Below are 20,945 nucleotides of genomic sequence, written 5' to 3' on the forward strand. Positions count from 1 at the left end.
CAAGTATTGTCCTATCTCTATTTCACAAGGAGAGGACTGAGGTTTAGGTAACTTAAATGAGGTCTTTAAGGTCTCAGCTTTCAGTGACATCAAGACTTGAGCCTGAGACTTTGACTAAAGGGTGCAGACTTTCTTCCTGCACCAGTGACATGTCCAGAGGGGACCAGAGGATGAGTGGGTTTGACAAAGAAGGTGATGTTTTAGACACAATGGTTTTGAGCTGTTTCAGGGATTTTATGTCTCCTTGGGAAGGAGCTTGGAAGAAAGGTTGTAGCTTGTTGCATAATGCCTTCCTGAAAAGTTTCAAGCTCTAGTTCTTTCCTCACGTCGCTGTTTGATTATATCACTTTCAGGTTATACTTTCTTTGGCTGTCTTTGGACTTAGGATAAAGTCCTAAAATATTACAAAGCTCTGCCTTAGCTGGCCTCTGCCTACCTCTTGAAGAATTTACCTTAAACCACTTTTCTCAGTGGGCTCTGGCCCTCTGGTCTTCTTTGATGTACTTGGATGTACTTTTTTAATGTACTTTTATGTACTTCTTGTGTCAGGGAATTTTGTATAGCCTGTTCACTATCCCTGGTATCCCCCTTCTTGCCTTCTCTCTTTGCCCAGCTACCTTCTCTGTACCCTTCAGATCTCAGCTCAACTGTCACATTTTCCTGTGCCTCAGTCTTCTGATCTGCAAAGTGAGGTTGTTAGTGGTACTTACTACATAAGACTGCTATGAGAATTAAGTGAGTAAATACATGTAAAAAAGATGAGAATAGTAACCTGAACATAGTAACTCTAAAGTTAGCTATTAGGGTCGCCTGGGTGGCTCAGTCAATTAAGCGTCCAACTTTGGCTCAGGTCATGATCTTGCGGTTCGTGAGTTTGAGCCCCAGTTCAGGCTCTGTGCTGACAGCATGGGGCCTGGAGCCTGCTTTGGATTCTGTGTCTCCCTCTCTGTCTACCCCTCTGCCACTCAAGGTCTGTCTGTCTCTCTCTGTCTCAAAAGTAAATAAACATTAAACAATTTCTTTAAATAAAATAAAGTTAGTTGTTATTATAATAAATTATAGTATTACTAAGAGTTTTGTTATGATTTTTGCATCATCATTATCTTTCCCTAAGGATGACCTTTCCTGCCTCTGCAGACTAAATCTTGTTCCTTCACTATATGCTTTCCTAGCACCCTACACCTCTTTGTAGCACTAGTCTCAGCAGTAATTTAAAAACCAACTTTGTAATTACTTGTTTAGTGTCTGTGTCCCACACAAATATGTACTCTCCATGAGGCCCGGGACTATATCTGTCATGTTCATCACTGTATGGTTGTATCGATGTCTTCTTGTGGAAGGAGGTATGAATGGGCCCAATGTGTACCACCCATTTCAGAGATGAGAACCTGAGGCCCAGATATTATTAGCTCATTTCCTGCCTACCTATGAGTAGAGCTTGATACTCTGCAGGATGTGACACATGGAAAGAGCTATATAAACACCTGTAAAAGGATGAAATTAAAGTCCTGTATTGTAGTTGAGTGGGGAGGCCAGTGTTTCTAAGGCTAGACTCTGGGCCATCCGGGGGGGGGGGTCTATCTCTGCTCTCTGTCATAGATAGCCTAAGACTTGACTATCTTTTTATTTGCATTATCCCAGCTCTGCCAACCTTCCCCAATCTTAGCCTCTGCCTTCCCATCCCCAGATGACAGCATTTGGTTAGAGGACTCCTAATGTCCTTTGGGGGTTCCGTGTCAGCCTGTCTCTGACCTCAAACTGCACTAGAATACCCAATCTTGGGGCCTCTTTTGGGACCAGCAGGACAGACAGACTAACTCTGCCCTATTTGCCTTCCTCTTTCTCCAGAACCAGGACGGAGTCTGTGTCCAGTCAGTGTCAGTGATTCTGCATCAGGACCCTCGGAGGCAGGTGACCCTGACCCAAGCGGGGGATGTCCTTCTGTTTGACCAGTACAAGGTCACCCCACCCTACACGGATGGTATGGCTTTCATGGACAAGAAGTAACTGGGAGCTGGCTGCCCAGGCCTCTTCTTCCAAGCACTGTCTCTGGCCAAAGGCACTGCCACATGGGCAAGAGCTCACATTTTAGCATTGGGTGAATCGGGCCAGAGGGCACCTTGGTCCCAGGAACATGGACTCTGGACTTGTAAGATGGTCTTTGTCCCCATCCCAACATGACACTAGACATCTCAGCAGTATGATGCCTTCTCCTAACATAAGGATATGAATGAGGCTGTTCTCTATCCCTATTTTATTTTTTAATTACTTATTATCCTATCTGACTCCACAAGGGATCAGTGGTAGCTCATAGGAAGCACATCTAACAAAAATGCAAAAACTATTAAGAAATAAAATAGCACCAGAGAAAATGAATAAGAAAAAAAAGTAGGGTTTTTTTTTTCACTGATTGAGTGGGGATGCAGGGGGAGAGGTGTAAAGAGGCCAAAGAAATGCATGCCACAAGAGGTGAAAACTTCACTACAATTGAATCTAAAATCATATTGTGAGCTTCCTGGTGGCCATTGTGAAAAAAATGGGTAGTTAACAGAATTCTCCTTTGCTACAGAAGGAAATATATCAGTTCCTTATGCAGGCAAGGCTTTAACTGGCACTTGGTGCTAAAAAAAAAAAAAAAAAAAAAAAAAAAAAAAAAAAATTCTTAGGTTGCTGTGGTCAGTTGTCTCTGGGTTCTGTTTCACCACTGAACAGGATTTCCTCAAGGCTTCCCAAACTAACTCCTTAGCAGGGCTTCACTGGGTGTGAACACTGTGCTGGGTATCCAGGTCAGTGAGGACCATGTAGGTTGGGGCGGTGGGTGGGTGCATGTTGGCAGAACTTCCCACATCCCTTTTCTGGTTCTGTGCCCAGATGCCTTTGAGATCCGGAGGCTGTCCTCCATGTTCCTGCGGGTGAGGACCAACGTGGGCGTGCGGGTGCTCTACGACCGCCAAGGACTGCGGCTCTACCTGCAGGTGGACCAGCGATGGGTGGAAGACACCGTGGGCCTCTGTGGCACCTTCAACGGCAACACGCAGGACGACTTCCTGTACGTGCCCATGCCTGGAAGCAGAAGGAGAGGGTGGGGCCCCGGAAGGCCGGGTATCCGGAGGCACTGCCTGAAAACATCTTATGCAAACTCCCTTGGTCTCTCACTGTGCCACGCATGCACCATTGATCATTTATTCTTCGGCATTTAAATTTAAGCGTATTTCTTTAAGGCTGTGGCCCACAGTCTTCTCTGTGCAAAATGCTGATTCCTGGGTTCTACTTCTGGAGTATCTGATTTGGGTTGGGGCCCAAGAATTCTACTTTTAATAAGTAACCACTGAGATTCTAGTATAAGAGATCTGCAGACCATACCTTGAGATCTGTGGACCATACCTTGAGAAATACTGTTTTATAATGAGGTCTTAAAATTGGTGGACCTCAGGCTGCGTTTGATTTGGTTCATGGTTTTCCTTGTTTTAATTGACTGTGAGCACCTTTAGATGAGCATAAGCCCCCTGTGAACCAATGATTCCAAAACTCCTGCTTTCTATCCCAGGTCAGTCTAAGCCACATGTCTTTCCTGCTTGGTTCTTAAGGGTTGCACCGTGTGCGCCTCCCATGTTCAGGGGAAGGCTGTTTCCTAGGTTGAGAGAAAGACTATCTGAGCATGGATACAGTTTAGAAACTTGGGAGGGGACAAGAGTCAGACCTTCCTGAAAGGAGAATAAGGGGTTGATCTTGAAGGCTAGAGGTTCTGGCCAATTTTTCAAGTGACATGCATTAGGTGATGCAGAAGTAAACAGGAGACACTATCTTCAGCCAGAAATGAGAACTCAGATTCATTCAGAAAAACAAGAATAAAAAGAAACTGAGCTTTACATTTTTTTTAATGTTTATCTATTTTTGAGAGAGAGAGAGGGAGAGAAAGTAGGGGAGGGACAGAGAGAGAGGGAGACACTGAATCTGAAGCAGGCTCCAGGCTCTGAGCTGTCAGCCCAGAGTCCATTACAGGGCTCAAAGCCACGAACCATGAGACCATGACCGGAGCTGAAGTTGGATGCTTGACCAACTGAGCCAACCAGGTGCCCCAAAACTGGGACCTTTTAAATGCTTGCACGTTAAAAAATGTAGCATTCTACTGTCTTGCCTGGTGGGACTGATGTTAGGGCAGCTGGCCGGAGTGGTGGGGGACAGACGACCCTGATTTAGTGTGTGGGCTGCCTGCCACCTTCCTGAATGTGAACTCTGGGCAGAACAGTGGCTGGGTGTAACTTGGGTGCTCTCACTGCTCTGGAGCAGTAGTGCGGGCATGCTGAGTGTCACACAGAACCTGCCCCACCCCGTGCATGCTATGTTTTCTCCAGTCTACCATCTCCTCGAGTTTGGTGACTCTTGGAGACTGGTGATGTCTAGGAGACATGTTTTTCCCCCTTCCTTCCTTCCTTTATTGCCTCTTGTGTGACTATTTCCTACCTAGAGAGAAAGGTGAGGGGCGCAAAGGAGCTTTTGGGAACTGCTTATGGAAAAGGGAAGAGGAAGTCTTAATCCAGTGAAGTTTGGCTCATGGTGTCCCTGTTTCTCTCTTTCTGACATGAAGAGCTGGGGGCGGGTGGTGAAGATAGGGTAACGTGTGGCCGACCCCAAGCCAGTTTTGAGTCCCTTTGGAGCCTGTTAAATGTGATGTTATGTGATATGATGTGTGTGTGTGTGTGTGTGTGTGTGTGTGTGCGCGCGCGCGCACATCCATAACTGTATGTGTTTGAATGTGACTGTGTAGACCCTCTTATCTGTTTACGTGTTTGGCAGATACTTGTGCTCTGTGTGTGTATGTGGAGGGCATGTGCAAGTGGTGTATATAGGCCTATGGGTGTTACGCCTTTGGGTGGGTACATATGCGCCTCTGAGTGTGTGTGCTCATGCTTGGTCTATGTGTGTATACAGGAGTAGATAGATACTTATCTGGGTATATGCTGTATGTCCACCTGGGTCCACACGGCCAAGTGTGTGAATGCGGCTGTGCCATGACTGCAGGTCCCCAGTGGGTGTGCCTGAGAGTACCCCACAACTCTTTGGCAATTCGTGGAAAACTCTGTCCGCCTGCTCCCCGCTGGTCTCTGGCTCCCCTCTGGACCCCTGTGATGTGCACCTGCAAGCAGGTGAGGTGAGGGGAGAGGGAGGGGGGAGTGGGGTGAGGTGGGACTGGTTTGAGAGGGGTGAGATGGGAACTCTGGGCCTGAGGAGGCTGGTCGGGTTGGGCAGGAGTGATAAGAAAAGGTGGAGCTGCAGAGAGGGGACCGTGGTTCCCTTCTGGTAAGGGTCAGGCAGACAGAAACTTCATGGTCTATCACTGCCACGTAGACACACATTTGTACTGGCTCTCCCATCTCAAGGCAAAAGTCTAAGCCCTCACAGTGGCCCCACCAGGCCCTAGCCTCTCTGCCCTTCCCCCTGCACCCCCAACTCTGCTCTGGCCACACGGGCCTCCTTGCTGTTCTTTCTGCACAGCCAGCTCTGCTCTCTGCTCTGGGCCTTTACACCTGCCGTTCCTTCCACCTAGAATGCTCTTCCCCGTTCCTTCCACCTAGAATGCTCTTCCCTCACTAAAGTCCCTCACCTCTTTCAACTTTTTGTTCAGACTTCATCTGGCCACCGAGGCCTTCCTGACCACCTGCTTTAAGATTGCAATCGCCCCTCCCACCCCACCTTCGATCGCTAACCTCCTTCCCCGCTTTCTCACTCTCCGAGGTCTTTGCCTTCCGCTTTGCCGTATAAATTGTTTAGTGATGGTCTCCTTCAACCACACTGTAAGCTCCACGAGGGCAGGAATTTTGTCAGTTTTGTTCACTCCCGTGTCTCCTCCCAGCATATGGATTCATGTCTCACACAAGATGGAATGTATTGCATGAATGCACTAAACACACATACACATGCTCACTCTCCTCTATTTTCTTAAAACAATTTTTTAGCGCTTATTCATTTTTGAGAGACAGAGACAGAGCACGAGTGGGGGAGGGGCAGAGAGAGGGGGAGACACAGAATTCAAAGCAGGCTCCAGGCTCTGAGCTGTCAGCACAGAGCCGGACGCAGGGCTCGAACCCACGAACTGTGAGATCACGACCGGAGCCGAAGTCGGACACTTAACTGACTGAGCCACTCAGGTGCCCCCACTCACTCTCCTTTAATCATTTACACCCATGCCCTTGGCCAGCCACCAACTCACACCTGGACTGACCAAACCGTATCCACCCACTCCCAACCAGCCATGCACTCAGGTCCCTGCTCACATCCCTTCTGTGCACCCACACTCTCTCCCACCCACCTTCTCACGCCAACAGACCCCTGGACTGTGGGGAGGCAGGAAGAGGCTGGGGCCTGGAGCACCAGGCAAACCAGACCCCCACTCCCTGCCCCTGTCCCTCCCGTCTACAGCTTCCTATGCGGTGCAGTCCTGCAGCGTGCTCACCGGGGAGCTGTTTGCGCCCTGCTCCGTGTACCTGAGCCCCGTGCCCTACTTTGAGCAGTGCCGCCAGGACGCCTGCCGCTGCGGGCAGCCTTGCCTGTGTGCCACGCTGGCCCACTATGCTCACCTGTGCCGGCGCCACGGGCTCCCTGTTGACTTCCGCGCCCACCTGCCAGCCTGTGGTGAGTGCCCCACACGTGTGCCTCTACGTGAGGGTCACTGGAAGAGCCTGGGCTCCAGACTCAAGGGTCCACCTGCCCCTCCCACCCCTGCAGCCTAACACCTCCACCTCACAAACTGCTTCTCCCGTGTTCTCCATCCCCTTGGCCACCCAAACCTGACACAAGGGCATGTGGCACGTGGCTGCTTCTCTGTTACCCTCGCCGCTAGTGCCAGTCCGTCTCCAAGTCCTGTCAGGCTTGTCGATTTGAGATGCAAATTCACCCACTTCTTGCCACCTCTGCTGCCACCACCCTGGTCAAAGCTTCCTAGTAAGCCTCCCCACGGCCTCCTCTCATTACAACCAGAGTGAGCCTTCTCAAGATCACTGGCTCCCATGGTCCTCAGTGCGCTCGTGGCTCGATGGGCGTGAGCTGGCCCCTGCTTCCCCCTCCAACACACACCTGGGCCACACTCTTCTCCACGTCTTAGTTGTCTCTGTACCCCCAGCCCTAGTACAGGGCCCCATGCTCAGTAAGCTCTTAGCAAATGCTTGTTGAATAAATGGAAAAGACTCCATCCTGGGAGTCAGGAGACATGAGTTCTGTTCCAGCCCTGCGGGTAATTGCTGTGTGTCTCTGGCAAGTTCCTGCCCCTCTCTGAGTCAAAGTTCCTCCAGAGGTGATTGGATGGGACCAGTGGTGCATATTACACTCTCCATAGGAGCTTTTGAAAAATGTACATATCTGGGCCACATTGAGTATCAATGAAAACAACATATCTGGCAACGGGGGCAGGCATCAGCATTTTTAAATGGAGACTTTGATGTGTAGCTGGGGTGAGAACTTGGCAATCTGGCTCTGGCAGGGAGCAGGAGACCCCAAGGGAGTGGGATGCTGGCCAGATGAGGAGAGGGAAGCTCTGAGTCTTTGGACAGAGGGCCCCGAGAGGCTGCTTAAGGGGGCACAATTGACCTTCACAGCTCATATGTGTTATAGGTGTGGAAGTGAGAAGGACGGAAGTGTGTGTAATACCCACCTGTGCGTGTGTCTATGTGTGAGCGATGGCAGAGGGGCGCTGTCAGGGAGACGTGACCTCCACCCTCCCCCAATATCACTACCTAAGAAGAATGCCCTGAAGAGGAAAAGAAACACCAATGGCAAGGTCCAGGCTGAGCTTGGGGAGTGGGGCCCACCCCTGCCACTCTGCCATTGTAGTGTAGTGGGAGGAAGTGGGACTCTGGAGTCAGACCTGGGTTCAAATCCCAAGTCTGGCCTTGACCTGCTGTGTAACCTTGAACAAATATCTTCTCTGGTTCTCAGTTCTCCTCATCAGGATGATGGCTCCACCTCACACAGTTGTGGGGATGAGGGAGACAAAACACACAGTTTTATTTCCCACTACAGCACTGTCCTGTGAGGCCACCAAGGAGTATAGCCCCTGTGTGGCCCTGTGTGGACAAACCTGCCAGGACCTGGCCAGCCCTGTGGCCTGTGGGGTTGGTGGTGGCAGCGACCTCAGTGGGGACGAGTGTGTGGAAGGCTGTGCCTGCCCACCGGACACCTATCTGGATACCCAGGCTGACCTCTGCGTCCCTAGGTGAGTGGGCCAGTGTGACCTCTGTCAGATGGGGAGGAGGCTGAGGGTCTCTAGGGCATCTGAGGCTGGGGAGCCTGACTGCACCTCTTATGTCCCTGCTTAATCCCCCAGTCACAGGGCGGAGCATGATGCACCGCTGGGTGGTCCTGGGTGGGCTTCCTCCCCCGGACCCCGTTCTCGGGCCTCTTTCCTCAGCTACAGCTCTTCAGCCCTCTGAAGCCTGGCTTCCCCATAAAACAGAACAACACTCCCACAGAGACAGCCTCTCTCCCTTCATCTCCCCTCTCCTTCCACAAGTAGTTATTGGCCTCCTCCTATGTTCTAGACATTTCTAAGCCCTGGAAGTTCAGCCAAATACAGAACAGAATCCTGCCCTCATTGAGCTCACATTCTCATGCCAAAACAGATGAATAAATAGACACTTAAAGGGTCTGGTAGTAATAAGCTATAAATAGTCAGGGAGGGATTACTGTTATGCACAGAAGGAAGGCCTTTCTGCTGAGGTGACATGTGGGCAAAGATGGGGGGAACTGAGGGAGGAGTGCTCCAGGCCAAGGGGACAGGGATGGCTCTGAGGCTGGCTGTGGCATGTCAGTGTGGCTGGAGGCGGAGTTCAGGGCTGGTGATCTCACAGGATCCCAGAGCTGACTGGCAAGGCACTTAGTCCCTTCCACAATGGGGAGAAATTCCCCTAAAATTCCACTGAGGGATAAGGGCTGGAGAGAGGCTCCTATAGGGGGTATATTGGAATCATTCAGTAGCCTTTTCAAACTACAGGATGTGTTTGAAATCACCTTGAAATCCAGATGTGTGCCCTGCCCCCTCAACCCCTGACTTGTGGTTGAGTATTGCCAAAAAAGGGAACCTCTGAGGTTTACATGGGAGGAGGAATTGGAGAGAGAGAAGGCGGCTGAGAAGCACAGGGGTTGGATGAGGTCAGACATCCCTTCCAGCCCCCAACTGGTCTGCTCCAAGGCCTGCACTGGGGCTGTGGGAGGTTGTGAGGAGGAGGAAACACAGTCTTGGCCCTCAGCTGACCTACAAAGAGGAGCCAAAAGACAGAATAAAGGACCCTGTGAGGAGGAACAGACGAGATGACATATTTGGAGGGCCTAGTCTGGTGTTCAAAATGTTTAACAAGCAGTATGGTGTAGGCCATGAGCAATCAGAACAGATGCTGGGTGGGAATGAGCAGTATGGAATATATGCCCTGTGTCCCTCCCTGACACAGCATGGGCTCAGGAAGCATGGCCCTGTTCTTACCACCTCTTTTTTCCCAGCCCAAAGGGAGGTTGGCTTTGGGTGGACAGAGACCAGTGAGGCTGTCCTTGTGCTGGCTCACTGGATGGCCCTGAAGCTGGGACCCAGCCCTGACCTCTGTCCCTGGTGCTAGGCTGACTTCCCCACTCCCTGGATATGCGTCACTTGTCACAGTAGATGCCATTGCTTTTTTCTGTGTCCTTATGGTCCTGGCTTCTGGTGGCGGTTTGGGGCGGGGGGGTCCCTGCCCCAGTTCCTGAGTTGGCTCACTTTTCTGTGTTCCTGGGTTTTGCAGGAACCAATGCTCCTGTCACTTTCAAGGAATGGACTATCCCCCTGGAGACAGTGACATCCCATCTCTGGGCCACTGGTGAGCTCCCTAGGTTGCAGATTTAGTGTCCTCTTTTTATTTTTTTTTTAATTTTTTAAAATCTTTATTTATTCTTTGAGAGAGAGACAGAGTGTGAGCAGGGGAGAAGCTGAGGGGAGGGAGACACAGAATCTGAAGCAGGCTCCAGGCTCTGAGCTGTCAGCACAGAGCCCTACGCGGGGCTTGAACTCATGAACCGTGAGATCATGACCTGTGCCGAAGTCAGACGCCTAACCGACTTAGCCACCCAGGCGCCCCTAGTGTCCTCTCTTTAAATGGAAGTTGCTGACTGAAGAAAATACAGCCTAGCAGACCTTTCCACGAAGCAGTGCCCACCCTCCACCTCTGCGCAGTGGACCAGGGACAGAGTGGGGATATCTGCCTGAACCCTGCAGGGGGCTGAGCACAGTGGCATGCAGTCTCTGGCTTTGCAGTGACTGAGTCAGCTAATCCCAGTATACACCCCACTCCTCCCTCTCTCTGCAGCCACTGCAAAGATGGAATCATGAGCTGTGACAGCAGACTCCCAGGTAAGGTGGAAGGTGGGAGGTTCTTCTAGGGGCTCCTCCATCATGGTGGGGCTATGGAGAGGCGAGTGGGGAGCTAGAGGATAGATCAGGACAGGGACAGCCCAGCCACATCTGAGTCCAGCCACACTGAGCCCACTGAGCCTGCTGTTTTCCTCACCGTCTTGGGAAAAGCTCCAGTTTGGAGGGTGGCATCCAGAAATCCCATCCCAACTTCAGCCCCATCCTGGCAGCTGTCCCTCCTGCTTCTCAAGAAGGAGAGGCTGAGACTGTCTCTCCCAGGGGCAACTAGCTGGGGTGACTGGACAGTCCCTTGGCCTCCCCTGGGTCCTGGGTTTCCTTGTTCTGAGCTGTCATTTGTCTACTAAGGCTGACGCTGCCCAGTCCTGTGCTAGACTTGGGGGTCATAGAGATGGGGAGGACAGCCCGGGTCTCTGAGACTGTCCCAGGCAATAGAGATGACGGTAGGGTGGCTTGGCACTGGATCAGCCTGTGAAGGATGTGGAGGTGGTGGAGCGGGGGACTGAAGCAGAAGGGAGGATGGGGATTGGCACAGAGGGGTCAGAGAATAATCACATGGCAGGTGGCAAAGAGCAGGGCCTCCAGAGTCTGGTAGCCCTGGATTCAAATCCTGCCCCATGCTTAAAAGCTGTGCCGCCCTGGGTAACTCACTTCGCTTCTCTGAGCCGTCACTTCCTCCTTTGTATATAACCTGGATTTCTGTGTTCTCCCCATGTATGTATTCCTGAAAGTATTTTTTTGTTTTGTTTTGTTTTTGGTTGGTGTTGCTTCTGGCTTCAGATTTCTTCCTCTCATCTTCCATGGCTATTCTCTTCTCTCTGCTCCATCCCAGGCTGAGCATGGAACTCAGATCCCTTTTATTGATTTCCCTAAAAACGATCACTCACACAAGGTGTAAGTGTGCACAGCTGACTTGACTGGAGGCTCAGGGAGAGAGAAGGGGTTTATGTCACAAAAGTAGAAGTAATGGGAAATTGACTTCCTTGTGGTTTAAAGTCCTCTGGCCACACTGCATTGCTATCCTCTTTTTGGCTCTCCTCCTGGTCTCTTTGAGGCACTTCCTCTCACTTTATCATGCCTTTGAAAGCAGAAGTGACTTCTTTCCATGATATGGGAAATGGGGGATAACAACGCCTCATAGGGTGTTGCAGGATTCGGTAAGAAAATGCATGTAAAAGGCCTGGAACAGTGCCCTGTGGAGAGCACATGGTACTCTGGGTACTGGTGGTGCATCTGGGAACCCAAGGGTTGCCTCTGGAAGCATCAGAGCCCCCTGTCTCCCTGCCTCTTCCAGTAGTTGCGTCCCCAGGTCTCCCTGGTCACCCCTGCCACCCAGGAGCCCACCCCCAGGCCTGGGTGTTCCAAGGCCTGATGAGCGTCCGTGCTCCTCCCAGCAGCCACCCTCTTCTCCTCCAGCCACTGCCTGCCCGGTGGGCCAGGTCTTCGTGAACTGCAGTGACCTGCACACCGACCCCGAGCTGAGCAGAGAGAGGACATGTGAGCAGCAGCTGCTGAACCTGAGCGTGCCAGCTCATGGCCCCTGCCTCTCAGGCTGTGCCTGTCCCCAAGGGTGAGTATCCATGTTTCATGGTCCCCCACCCCTGAAGGGTGGCAGAACCGGGGACCCACGAGGCAGAGGGAGGGGCAAGGAGTTCCTCACACAGCCATGCTGGAGGCAGCAGCCCAGGGCTGGCTGGTGCTGATGTAATGACTGGCACTGAATCCGAGAAAGAATGGCGGTGTGGGAATCCAACTGGAGTGGATTCTACCTGGCTCTTCTTCTTACCATCTGTGTGACCTTGGACAAGGAAGAGGCCCAACCTCTCTGAGGCTCAGCTTCTCATCTGTAACATGAGAGTAGTAATCACAATGCCTACCACCTCAACAGGTTGTCGTGAGGATTACATGAGGTACTGGAGTAGAAGCACTGAATGGGGTGTGTGGCATGCTCCAGAGGTCCAGTGGGTTGAAGCCCAGGAGAGAAAAGCCATGTTTCACCTCTCAGCCCCTTTCCCTGTAAAGATCTGGCCAAAACCCTCAGGTAGAGGGCTGGTGCCCCCGTAATTCGGCAAAAAGAAGGGCCCCACCCAGTGGAAATAGTCTCCTGCCCAGGTGCCTCAGATGCCACATGAGCTGAATTCTGTGGGTGTGCCTCGTGGGTACTCGTAAGCTGAGGTGGCTGCAGGGGCCCCGACCTCCTGTTTGCCAGTTCTCACTCCTGAGAAGAAGGTGGGTGCCCAATCCCATGACTTGGCAACCTGGGGCTGTGTCCTTTAGCTGATGCAGAGATCAGTGGTCAGCTGGGAGTTCTGGGCCTGGCAGCCAAGGGAAGTGGGGGGGGGGGTCAGGGTGGGAAGGGGAGGGAATAGTCAGTTAGAGCTTTACTGTGTTAACAGTAAAACAGTTAAAACACCTTGTGTTATCACCTCCTTTAATCTCAGAGCCTTCCTAGGAGAGAGGAAGGATCATTACTCTCATTTTGCTGATGAGGAAAACTGAGGCCAACAGCAGGGTAGAGGGAAGTGGTTGGCCCAGGGTGCCATGACTCAAACCTGACTCTGCTTACTCCAGATCCCGCCCTTTGGCCAGAGCATGCCAGGTCTGTGAGCCCTGGGGTCTGGTCCCCTACAAAGAGGTCATAATGTGGGTTAGGAGCTTCCCCTTCCCAAGCAAGGGCGTCCACAGGAGACTGATGTGAGGTCTCCAGAGCCTGCACAAGATCCTAGGCCCAACTGGTAGGGTGTAGACAATACTTGCTACCATGTAGGCCCCAGATGAGCTTGTGAGGAACGTCTGTTGTTGAAGGCCTCTTGCAGCACTGTCTTTATGTGCACAAGCCTGCCCCTCTGAGGACAGGGAGAGCCAGGGCCTCTGGAATCAGGAACTGAGAGTTGCTCACCGCCAAGCATGGTGGCCAGGTGGAACTGAGAGAGCTGGGCTCAGTTCTGCCGGTCACCCATCCTGTGACCTCTCTGAACATGTCCTCATCTGCACAATGAGGGCTGATGACTCTCTCCCAGAGGGGCTCAGGAATGAAGGATTCAGTGGGATCCCTCTTAATGGCAGTTTGTGGTCTCAAACTATATTCCTCAAACATTAGTGTGCACATGAATCATTAGGGGTCTGACCCCGATTCGGGAGGCCTGGGGTGCAGCCTGAAACTCTACATTTCTAGCAAGCTCCCAGGAGATCCAGATGCTGCTGGTCTGGGGTCCACAATTTGAAAAACAAGATTCTAAAGCACTATCCAACATTAGGGATTAGTTTCACTCAGATTGCAAAGCCAGAGCGGGGTTTTCTTTTCAGTCCCCACGTTCCAAAGGGTAGGATAGAATGTGAAGATTTCTAATTGCTTGGGTGACCTATGACAAGTTATGTGGCCACCTGGGCATCAGTTTTCTTGTCTGCAAGGTCCTGCTGGTTGTTTGTTGGCTGAACAGGACAGTACCCAAGCAGGGCAGTACCCAAATCCTCTTCCTCTGCTCCAGGCCATTTGAAGTTCAGTTCAGGTCTTGGAGCCGTGCCAAGAACATCCACAGTCCAGAGGGCCCAGGCCAGTCACCTTAATGTTCGTCGCTAGCTATGTGACATCAGATAATTCATTTACTTTTTCTGAGCCTGGGTTTGCTTATCTGTGAATTGAGGGCAGTAACACCACTTGAATGAGACAATGGCTGCAAGGAGCCAGGCACTGTGTAGTGAGTGCTCTACTAAGACTTGCTCCCTTCCCCTTCTTAATATTGAATGCCATCACCTCTTGGGGTGTTTGCCACAGTGCCTCATAAGCTGTATGAAATGTCCTGTGAGGAGCTTACACATGTTCCACAGGGGCTTGTCCAAAGGAAGTTAGTGGAGGAAACCAATTTGACAATGAATTTCATATATTAAAAAAACACAAAAAAATAAAAGCATTTGCTATTAGTAAGGGCATATTATAAATCTCACAATCTGAGTATTTACTGGTTACTTCAAAGGATTTGAATGATCAAATCCATTATAGGGAATAATAGAATTAACAATTATTGTGCTTTTTACCTTGTATTTTGAAAATAAAATAATTTGTTAGTTTCAGTTAAAAAAAACAAACAAAGGAAATTATTAGAGTCTCAACTTGTAAAGAAAGGACAGGCATTTCCTACCATTCTGGAATGTTTTCTTGGGAGTTGAAATAAGGTTTCTAAAGATGCCCTAGTACCTTGGGATGCCTGGGATCCTCTGGGCCCCTGGGCCCCATACCTCCTTCTATGGCACTTCTAAGAATCTGGGTGTCATACATTGCTCCAAAAGGCCCTGAGCCACTGCAGGAGCCACAGGAGCTGTTTGTGCCACTCTAAATTTCTTTGCATCTGGGTGCTGAGCCAAGGGCCCTGGGGCCACTAAGTGGTGTAGTACAGTATATATAAGTACAGACTGTGGAGTCAGGCTTGAATCTTGATTCTACCACTGAGACTCAAGTAAGTTAACTATTTTACCTAACTCAGGGTTAGGGGTTAGTGTTAGGGTTTAGGTTTAGGGTTAGGGTTAGGGTTAGGGGTTAGGGTCAGGGTTAGGTGAGTTAGCTAACTTCCTTGAGTCTCAGTTTTCTCATTTGTAAAGTAGCACAAAGTAAGCATTCTAAGTGAGCAGACAAGCTTTGTGTTCCTCATTTGAATGCCACATATTTGCAAATGCCCCCGAGAGAACCCTGAAGTGACAGGTTCCCTGAACAGGTAAGGAAAGAATGCTCCATGGACTGAGGTATCTTGAGGAGAGAGGCCACAGCTATTGTCTGTGGTGGGCACACAGCAAGTGTTCAGGGATGCTGTCAGTTCTGCATAGGCTCAGGAGGGAGCAGTAAATGGTGAGCAGCAGAGAAGGCCCCTCAGGAGGTAGCAAGAGACAAGGTCTGGGCTGAAGGTGGAAGGCAGTGAGCCAGCCATTGCCGGTGCCTGATGTAATTATGGGGAAAGAAGGGACAGGAAACCAATATTTATTGCAATTCTATAGGCACTAGGCAGTGTGCCCAGGTCTATAATGAAATTCTCATAGTGACCTTGGGAGGAAGGCGTCATTATCCCTGTTTTACGCACGAAAATACCGGGGCTTAGGAAGGTTAAATGTCTTCAGGGAAAACAGTGGATTAAACCCAGGGTTTTTTCCTCTGCTTCCTCCCACAATGAAATATTGGTAATACAGTGAAAAAAAGAAAAAAACCCATAAGTCCCCAGGGACAAAGAGAACAGGCATGGGAATGACAGTGATAGAAGATGGGTCAATAGTTTCTGAAGAAGGAACATGGGTGGATATGTAGAAACTGACCTTGGTTTACAGCTGATGCTTGCAGAGGAGGCCCAGGAGAAACAACCTGTGTCATGTTGACAGCTTCAGGGACAGGTGGCTCCAGGCATCTCAGAGGGTGGGGCAGTGGGAGGGAGACAGGAGGATGTCCCCTACAAGTCTATGTAAGGAGCAGTTAACCCCCCTAGGCTTCCTCCCCCATGCCCTGAGGTCACGAAATGACCCTAACCCCATCCAGCAGGATGGTAAAAGTTTCTGCAGAAACCAGATCAGAGACTTTGATCTCAGGAGCACCAAGAGGGATGAGATGCAGAGTAAAAACAGGGAGATTAAATGAAAGCCTACTGGGACCTCAGTCCTCTTCCCCAGCTTGCTTCCAACAATAGTGGCACTGAAGCTTCTGTGTCCCAGGGTGGAGATGAAGAGGATTCTTCTCTTGAAAATGGTATGGGCCAAGAGAACAAAAATCTACCAAAACTTACATTTTAGAAGTTTCCCAACAAAATGGTGGCTACTCTTAATTATGCAGTTTCCAGTCAACTTTTGGTGTTTCACTGTTTTTTCCCTTTGAATTTTTTTAAAGTGTAGCATAATTTATAAACAGGAAAATGCATAGATTTTAAGTATACAGTTGGCTAAGCTTTGACAAATTTAAATGGTCATGTATACCTACCTATGAAAAATATTCATTATTTGTTGTATCTCATTATTGTTTTAATTGGTAATTTTAATTGGTAATTTTAACTGGTAATTTTCCCTAAAGAGAATGAGTACTTTTTCATGGTCCTCCCCCCCACCCTTCATATATTTTCCTTTGTGAAGTGTCCACTTAAGTCTTTTGCCCATTTCTTATCTGGTTGACTATTTTCTTTAAGTTGTAGAAGTTCTTTCCTTATCAAAGATATACATTGCCAATATTTTCTCCTTGTCCGTGGTTATTTTTTTTACTTAATGTATATTAAAATGGCTAAAAATTGATTATGAGCAGAAGTTTTAAATTTTGATTTTAATTTATCATTTTTTTTCTTCATGATCAGTGTTCTCTGTGTCCTAAGTAATTGCAACTCTAAGGCCACAAAGACATTCTCCAATGTTTTCCCTTTGTAGCTTTACAATTTTAGCTTTTACATTTGATTCTATAACCTATCTGAAATGATTCTATATTGTAAAATGGAGTCAAGTTTCATTTTATTTTTTCTGATGGATATCGAGTGGTTCTAGCTCCATTTTAATAAAAGACTTTTCTCTCCCTATTGAATTGCTTTGGTACCTTTTTTAAAAAATCAATTGACTGTATAAATGTGGCTCTATTTCAGGACTCTCTATTCTGTACCATTGATCTATTTGTTTCTCTTTACATTTTTTTAATGTTTATTTATTTTTGAGAGAGAGCATGAGCAGGGGAGGGGAAGAGAGTGAGGGGGACAGAGAATTTGAAGCAGGCTTCGCCTTGACAGCAGTGAGTCCGATGTGGGGCTTGAACTCACAAACCGTGAGATCATGACCTGAGTCAAAGTTGGACATTCAACTGACAGCCGCCCAGGTGCCCCTGTTTGTCTATCTTTAGGCCCGTATCACACCGTTTTTGATTTCTGAAGCTATATAGTAAGTCTTGAAATCAGAAAGTGATAGTGCTCCAACTTTATTCTTTTTCAAAGATGTGGACACTTCTAGGTCTTTGCATTCCCATGTAAATTTAGGATTAGCTTGGGAATTTCTACAGAAAAGCCTCTGGGATTTTAATTGGTTTTGTGTTGCATCTAGAAGTCGGTTTGATGAGAGCTGATGTCTTCGCACTAGTGAGTCCTTCAGTGCATAAATATGGCATTATCCCATTTACTGGATGTTCTTTAATTTCTCTCAGCAGTGTTTCATAGTTTTCATGGAAAGGTTTTGGACACGTGCCATTGAATTTGTTCATAGGTATTTGATGTCTTTGTTGTTCCTTCCATCTAAGTTGTCAAATTTATGGACTTTACATCATAAAAGTATTGCTTTATTTTCCTTTTAATATCTGTAGGATCTGCAGTGATGTTTTCTCTTTTTCCAGATATTGGTAATTGGATTTTTTCCTTTTTTGTACTATCCGGTCTAGGTAGGGGGTTGTCAGTTTTATTGATGTTTTCGAAGAACTACTCTGGTTTCATTGATTTTTTTTTTCTATTGTTTTTCTGTTTTCTTTTTTTTTTAAATTTTTTTTTTTCAACGTTTATTTATTTTTGGGACAGAGAGAGACAGAGCATGAACGGGGGAGGGGCAGAGAGAGAGGGAGACACAGAATCAGAAACAGGCTCCAGGCTCTGAGCCATCAGCCCAGAGCCCGACGCGGGGCTCGAACTCACGGACCGCGAGATCGTGACCTGGCTGAAGTCGGACGCTTAACCGACTGCGCCACCCAGGCGCCCCTGTTTTTCTGTTTTCTATTTCACTGACTTCTGCTCTTATCTTTATTATTTCCTTCTTACTACTTACTTTGGATTTAACTTGCTCTTATATTTCTATTTGAGATCTTTTATTGTAATCTTTTGTTATTTCTAATATAAGCATTTAAAGCTATAAATTTCTCTGTAAGCAATGCCTTAGCTCACTCTAAAAATTTTGATATAACATGTTTTTATTATTTTTGTTGTAATCTTTTCTATTTCCTTTGTGATTTCTTTTTTGACCCATGAGTTATTTAGAAATGTTACAAAATTTTGAAATGTTTGGAGTTTTTTTTTTATATTTGTTCCTGATTTCTTATTTAGTTTCACTGTGATCAGATAATATACTTTGTATGATTTCAAACCTCTGAAATTTACTGAGTTTTTATGGTCCAGAATATAGTTGTCTGGGTGAACCTTCCATGAATGCTTGAAAATAACGTGCACTTTGCTGTGACTGGATATAGAGTGTCATGAGCACACTACGAAGGCACACACATGAGTTGTGTCTTTCCACAATGTGAGCTTTATTCAGTCATAAAGCAAGGTTAGCATAATTATAAAGCAGGCTCAGTATTCCAAACTCAATGACATGTGTTTAACTCATGTGTTTAACTTGGCTTCATACATGTCACACAAAGCAAAGACAAGACAAGTCACACAACAAACGAGATGGAATAAGGGTAGGAAGCTAATAAAACAAACGCTAAGTCAGACACACAGTTGAGATAAGGCCTAGGTCCGGTCCAGATCAACTGTTTGCGTTTACTGCTTATTATGTTCAAGCAGTGAACGATCTCTGTTCTGTCTGGAGATCAATCAGGCAGAACCTTTGGCAGCAGGTGCCTTTTTGAAGAGGGGTCAGTGTCTGAGGAGTCTGACAGTTTGCTGCAAAAATCCTCCCTTTTTAAAGGGATTTAATCAGTCTTAGGGCTTTGCAGATCTCTGTGTCTGCTGGCTATCAGTTCTGAGTGTGTCATAAGCTGGTGCTGGTCTTGGTGATATCTGGTCTTGGCTGCAGTGCCCTTACCTGCTACTGTCGTTGTTTGACACAGGCCACTGCTTGACATGAGTGACTCCATCTTGTTCTGTATAGAGTTTTTAAATTGTCGATTAGGTTAAGAGCAATATCCGATTTTTCACATCTACATCTTTGAAGAATTTTTTGTTCTATCATTAATGGAGTGGAGTGTTGAGATTTCCAATTATAACTGTGGATTTGTCTCTTTCTCCTTTTAGTTCTATGCGTTTTTGCTTCTGCTTTTAAAGCTCTGTTGCTTGGTGCATGCCCATTTAGGATTGTTGTGTTCTCTTAATAAATGGTCTCTTCCGTTGCCATGACATATTCCTCCTGTTGCTGTTAATGCTAGTTGGCCTGAAGTCTGCTTTGTCTGATGTTAATAAAGCCACTCCATCTTTCTTATAACTGAGGTTTGCATGGCATTTTTTCCTGGAATTTTACTTTTAACGTATCTGTGCTTTTACTTCAATTGTGTCTTTTGTAAACAAAATATAGTTGGGTCTTGCTTTTTTAGCCAATGTTACAATTTCTCACTTTGAATTGAAGTGAGAAATACATTTGGATTTAATGTAATTGGATTGGATTTAATACTACCATCTTGTTCTTTGTTATCTGTCTGTTCTATTGTTTTTTTCCCCATCTTTTCTTTCCTTTTTGGGGGCTAAGTATTTTTAATATTCTATTTTATTTCTTTTACTTCATTTTAACTATATATCTTGGCATTTTTATTTTTTGTGTTTTTCTAGAGATTATAATATGCATGTTTCATTTATCAATCTACTGTGAATTAATATTTTATCATTTTATATAGAGTATTTACACCAGTATACTTTCATTTACTTACTCCTTATCCTTTGTGCTGTTATTGTCATGCATTTTACTTCTACATATATTATACACCACACAATTCATTGACCTTAACCTTGCTCTAAATGCTCAATTATCTTTTAAAGAAATTAAGAAATAATTCCTAAAGTTGCCTTTCACCATATTTTCCATTTTTGGAGCTGTTCATTTCTTCATGTGGATCTGAGTTTCCATCTTCCTGAAAAACTTCCACTAACATTTCTTTCAGTGCAGGTCTACTGGTTGTCCCATGAGCAACTGGAGTAAGAGGGTCAATGCCCACATTCACGATCTGTTTATTAATATACAGCTAGTGCCTAAGAGGCAACTGGCGTCTAGCCTGGCCGGGGGGATGCGGCTAGTAGAACTGAGCCTTGCTTCCTGATGGATAGCAGAGGCTTCTGACGTGGGCCAAGTCTGTCTCTGGTTTTTCCAGTTGCCCCACTGAGCAGCAGCAGGATGGTAGTTGGGTACATGGTCAGTTTCTTTGGCATAAATGCTAAGAACCGCCCCGCGGTATCCACGTGGATGCAGGGTCTTCCATAGATGGCAGATATGGGAAGGGTGCTTTCCTGACCACCTGCTTGCTGTGTTCCTACAGCTTGCTCAGACACGGGGATGCATGTTTCCTGCCAGAGGATTGCCCATGCACTTGGAAGGGGAAGGAATATTTCCCTGGGGACCAGGTCATGTCTCCCTGCCATACCTGGTAAGTGAGGGTACTGTTCACACTCTGCTTTTGGCTGGGGATGAGGATGGATATGAGAAGCGTGATCATGAGTACAGTCTAGCATTCCCCATCCACCATGTTCATACTCATGTTGCGTGTCTGTGTGTTATTTAGGTATGTTTGTGTATATACAAGTGTACGTACAGATGGAAATTTGGGGGGGGGGGTGTTTCTGTAAATGTTTACATGAATGTGAGTTTGTGACCGGCAGGCTTCTGTTGAAGGTTGCTGGTGTTTGTGACCCCCTAGCCCAGAGGCACA

At 47.6% G+C, this 20,945-nt stretch overlaps 1 protein-coding gene across 1 annotated transcript in view; it reads left to right on the plus strand.

Annotated features, from left to right (window-relative positions):
• Positions 1 to 20,945, plus strand: part of OTOG (otogelin) — a 90,850-nt gene that overhangs the window by 17,537 nt on the left and 52,368 nt on the right. The window contains exons 16-24 of the mRNA XM_045482522.1: positions 1,849 to 1,981; positions 2,872 to 3,049; positions 5,023 to 5,147; positions 6,421 to 6,633; positions 8,017 to 8,209; positions 9,765 to 9,839; positions 10,326 to 10,369; positions 11,804 to 11,957; positions 20,556 to 20,663. Of these exons, the coding sequence (XP_045338478.1) occupies positions 1,849 to 1,981; positions 2,872 to 3,049; positions 5,023 to 5,147; positions 6,421 to 6,633; positions 8,017 to 8,209; positions 9,765 to 9,839; positions 10,326 to 10,369; positions 11,804 to 11,957; positions 20,556 to 20,663 (1,223 nt within the window). The remainder of the gene's footprint in view (positions 1 to 1,848; positions 1,982 to 2,871; positions 3,050 to 5,022; positions 5,148 to 6,420; positions 6,634 to 8,016; positions 8,210 to 9,764; positions 9,840 to 10,325; positions 10,370 to 11,803; positions 11,958 to 20,555; positions 20,664 to 20,945) is intronic.

Source organism: Leopardus geoffroyi, chromosome D1 (genome assembly GCF_018350155.1).
Source record: "Leopardus geoffroyi isolate Oge1 chromosome D1, O.geoffroyi_Oge1_pat1.0, whole genome shotgun sequence".
Classification (NCBI taxonomy): Eukaryota; Metazoa; Chordata; class Mammalia; order Carnivora; family Felidae; genus Leopardus; species Leopardus geoffroyi.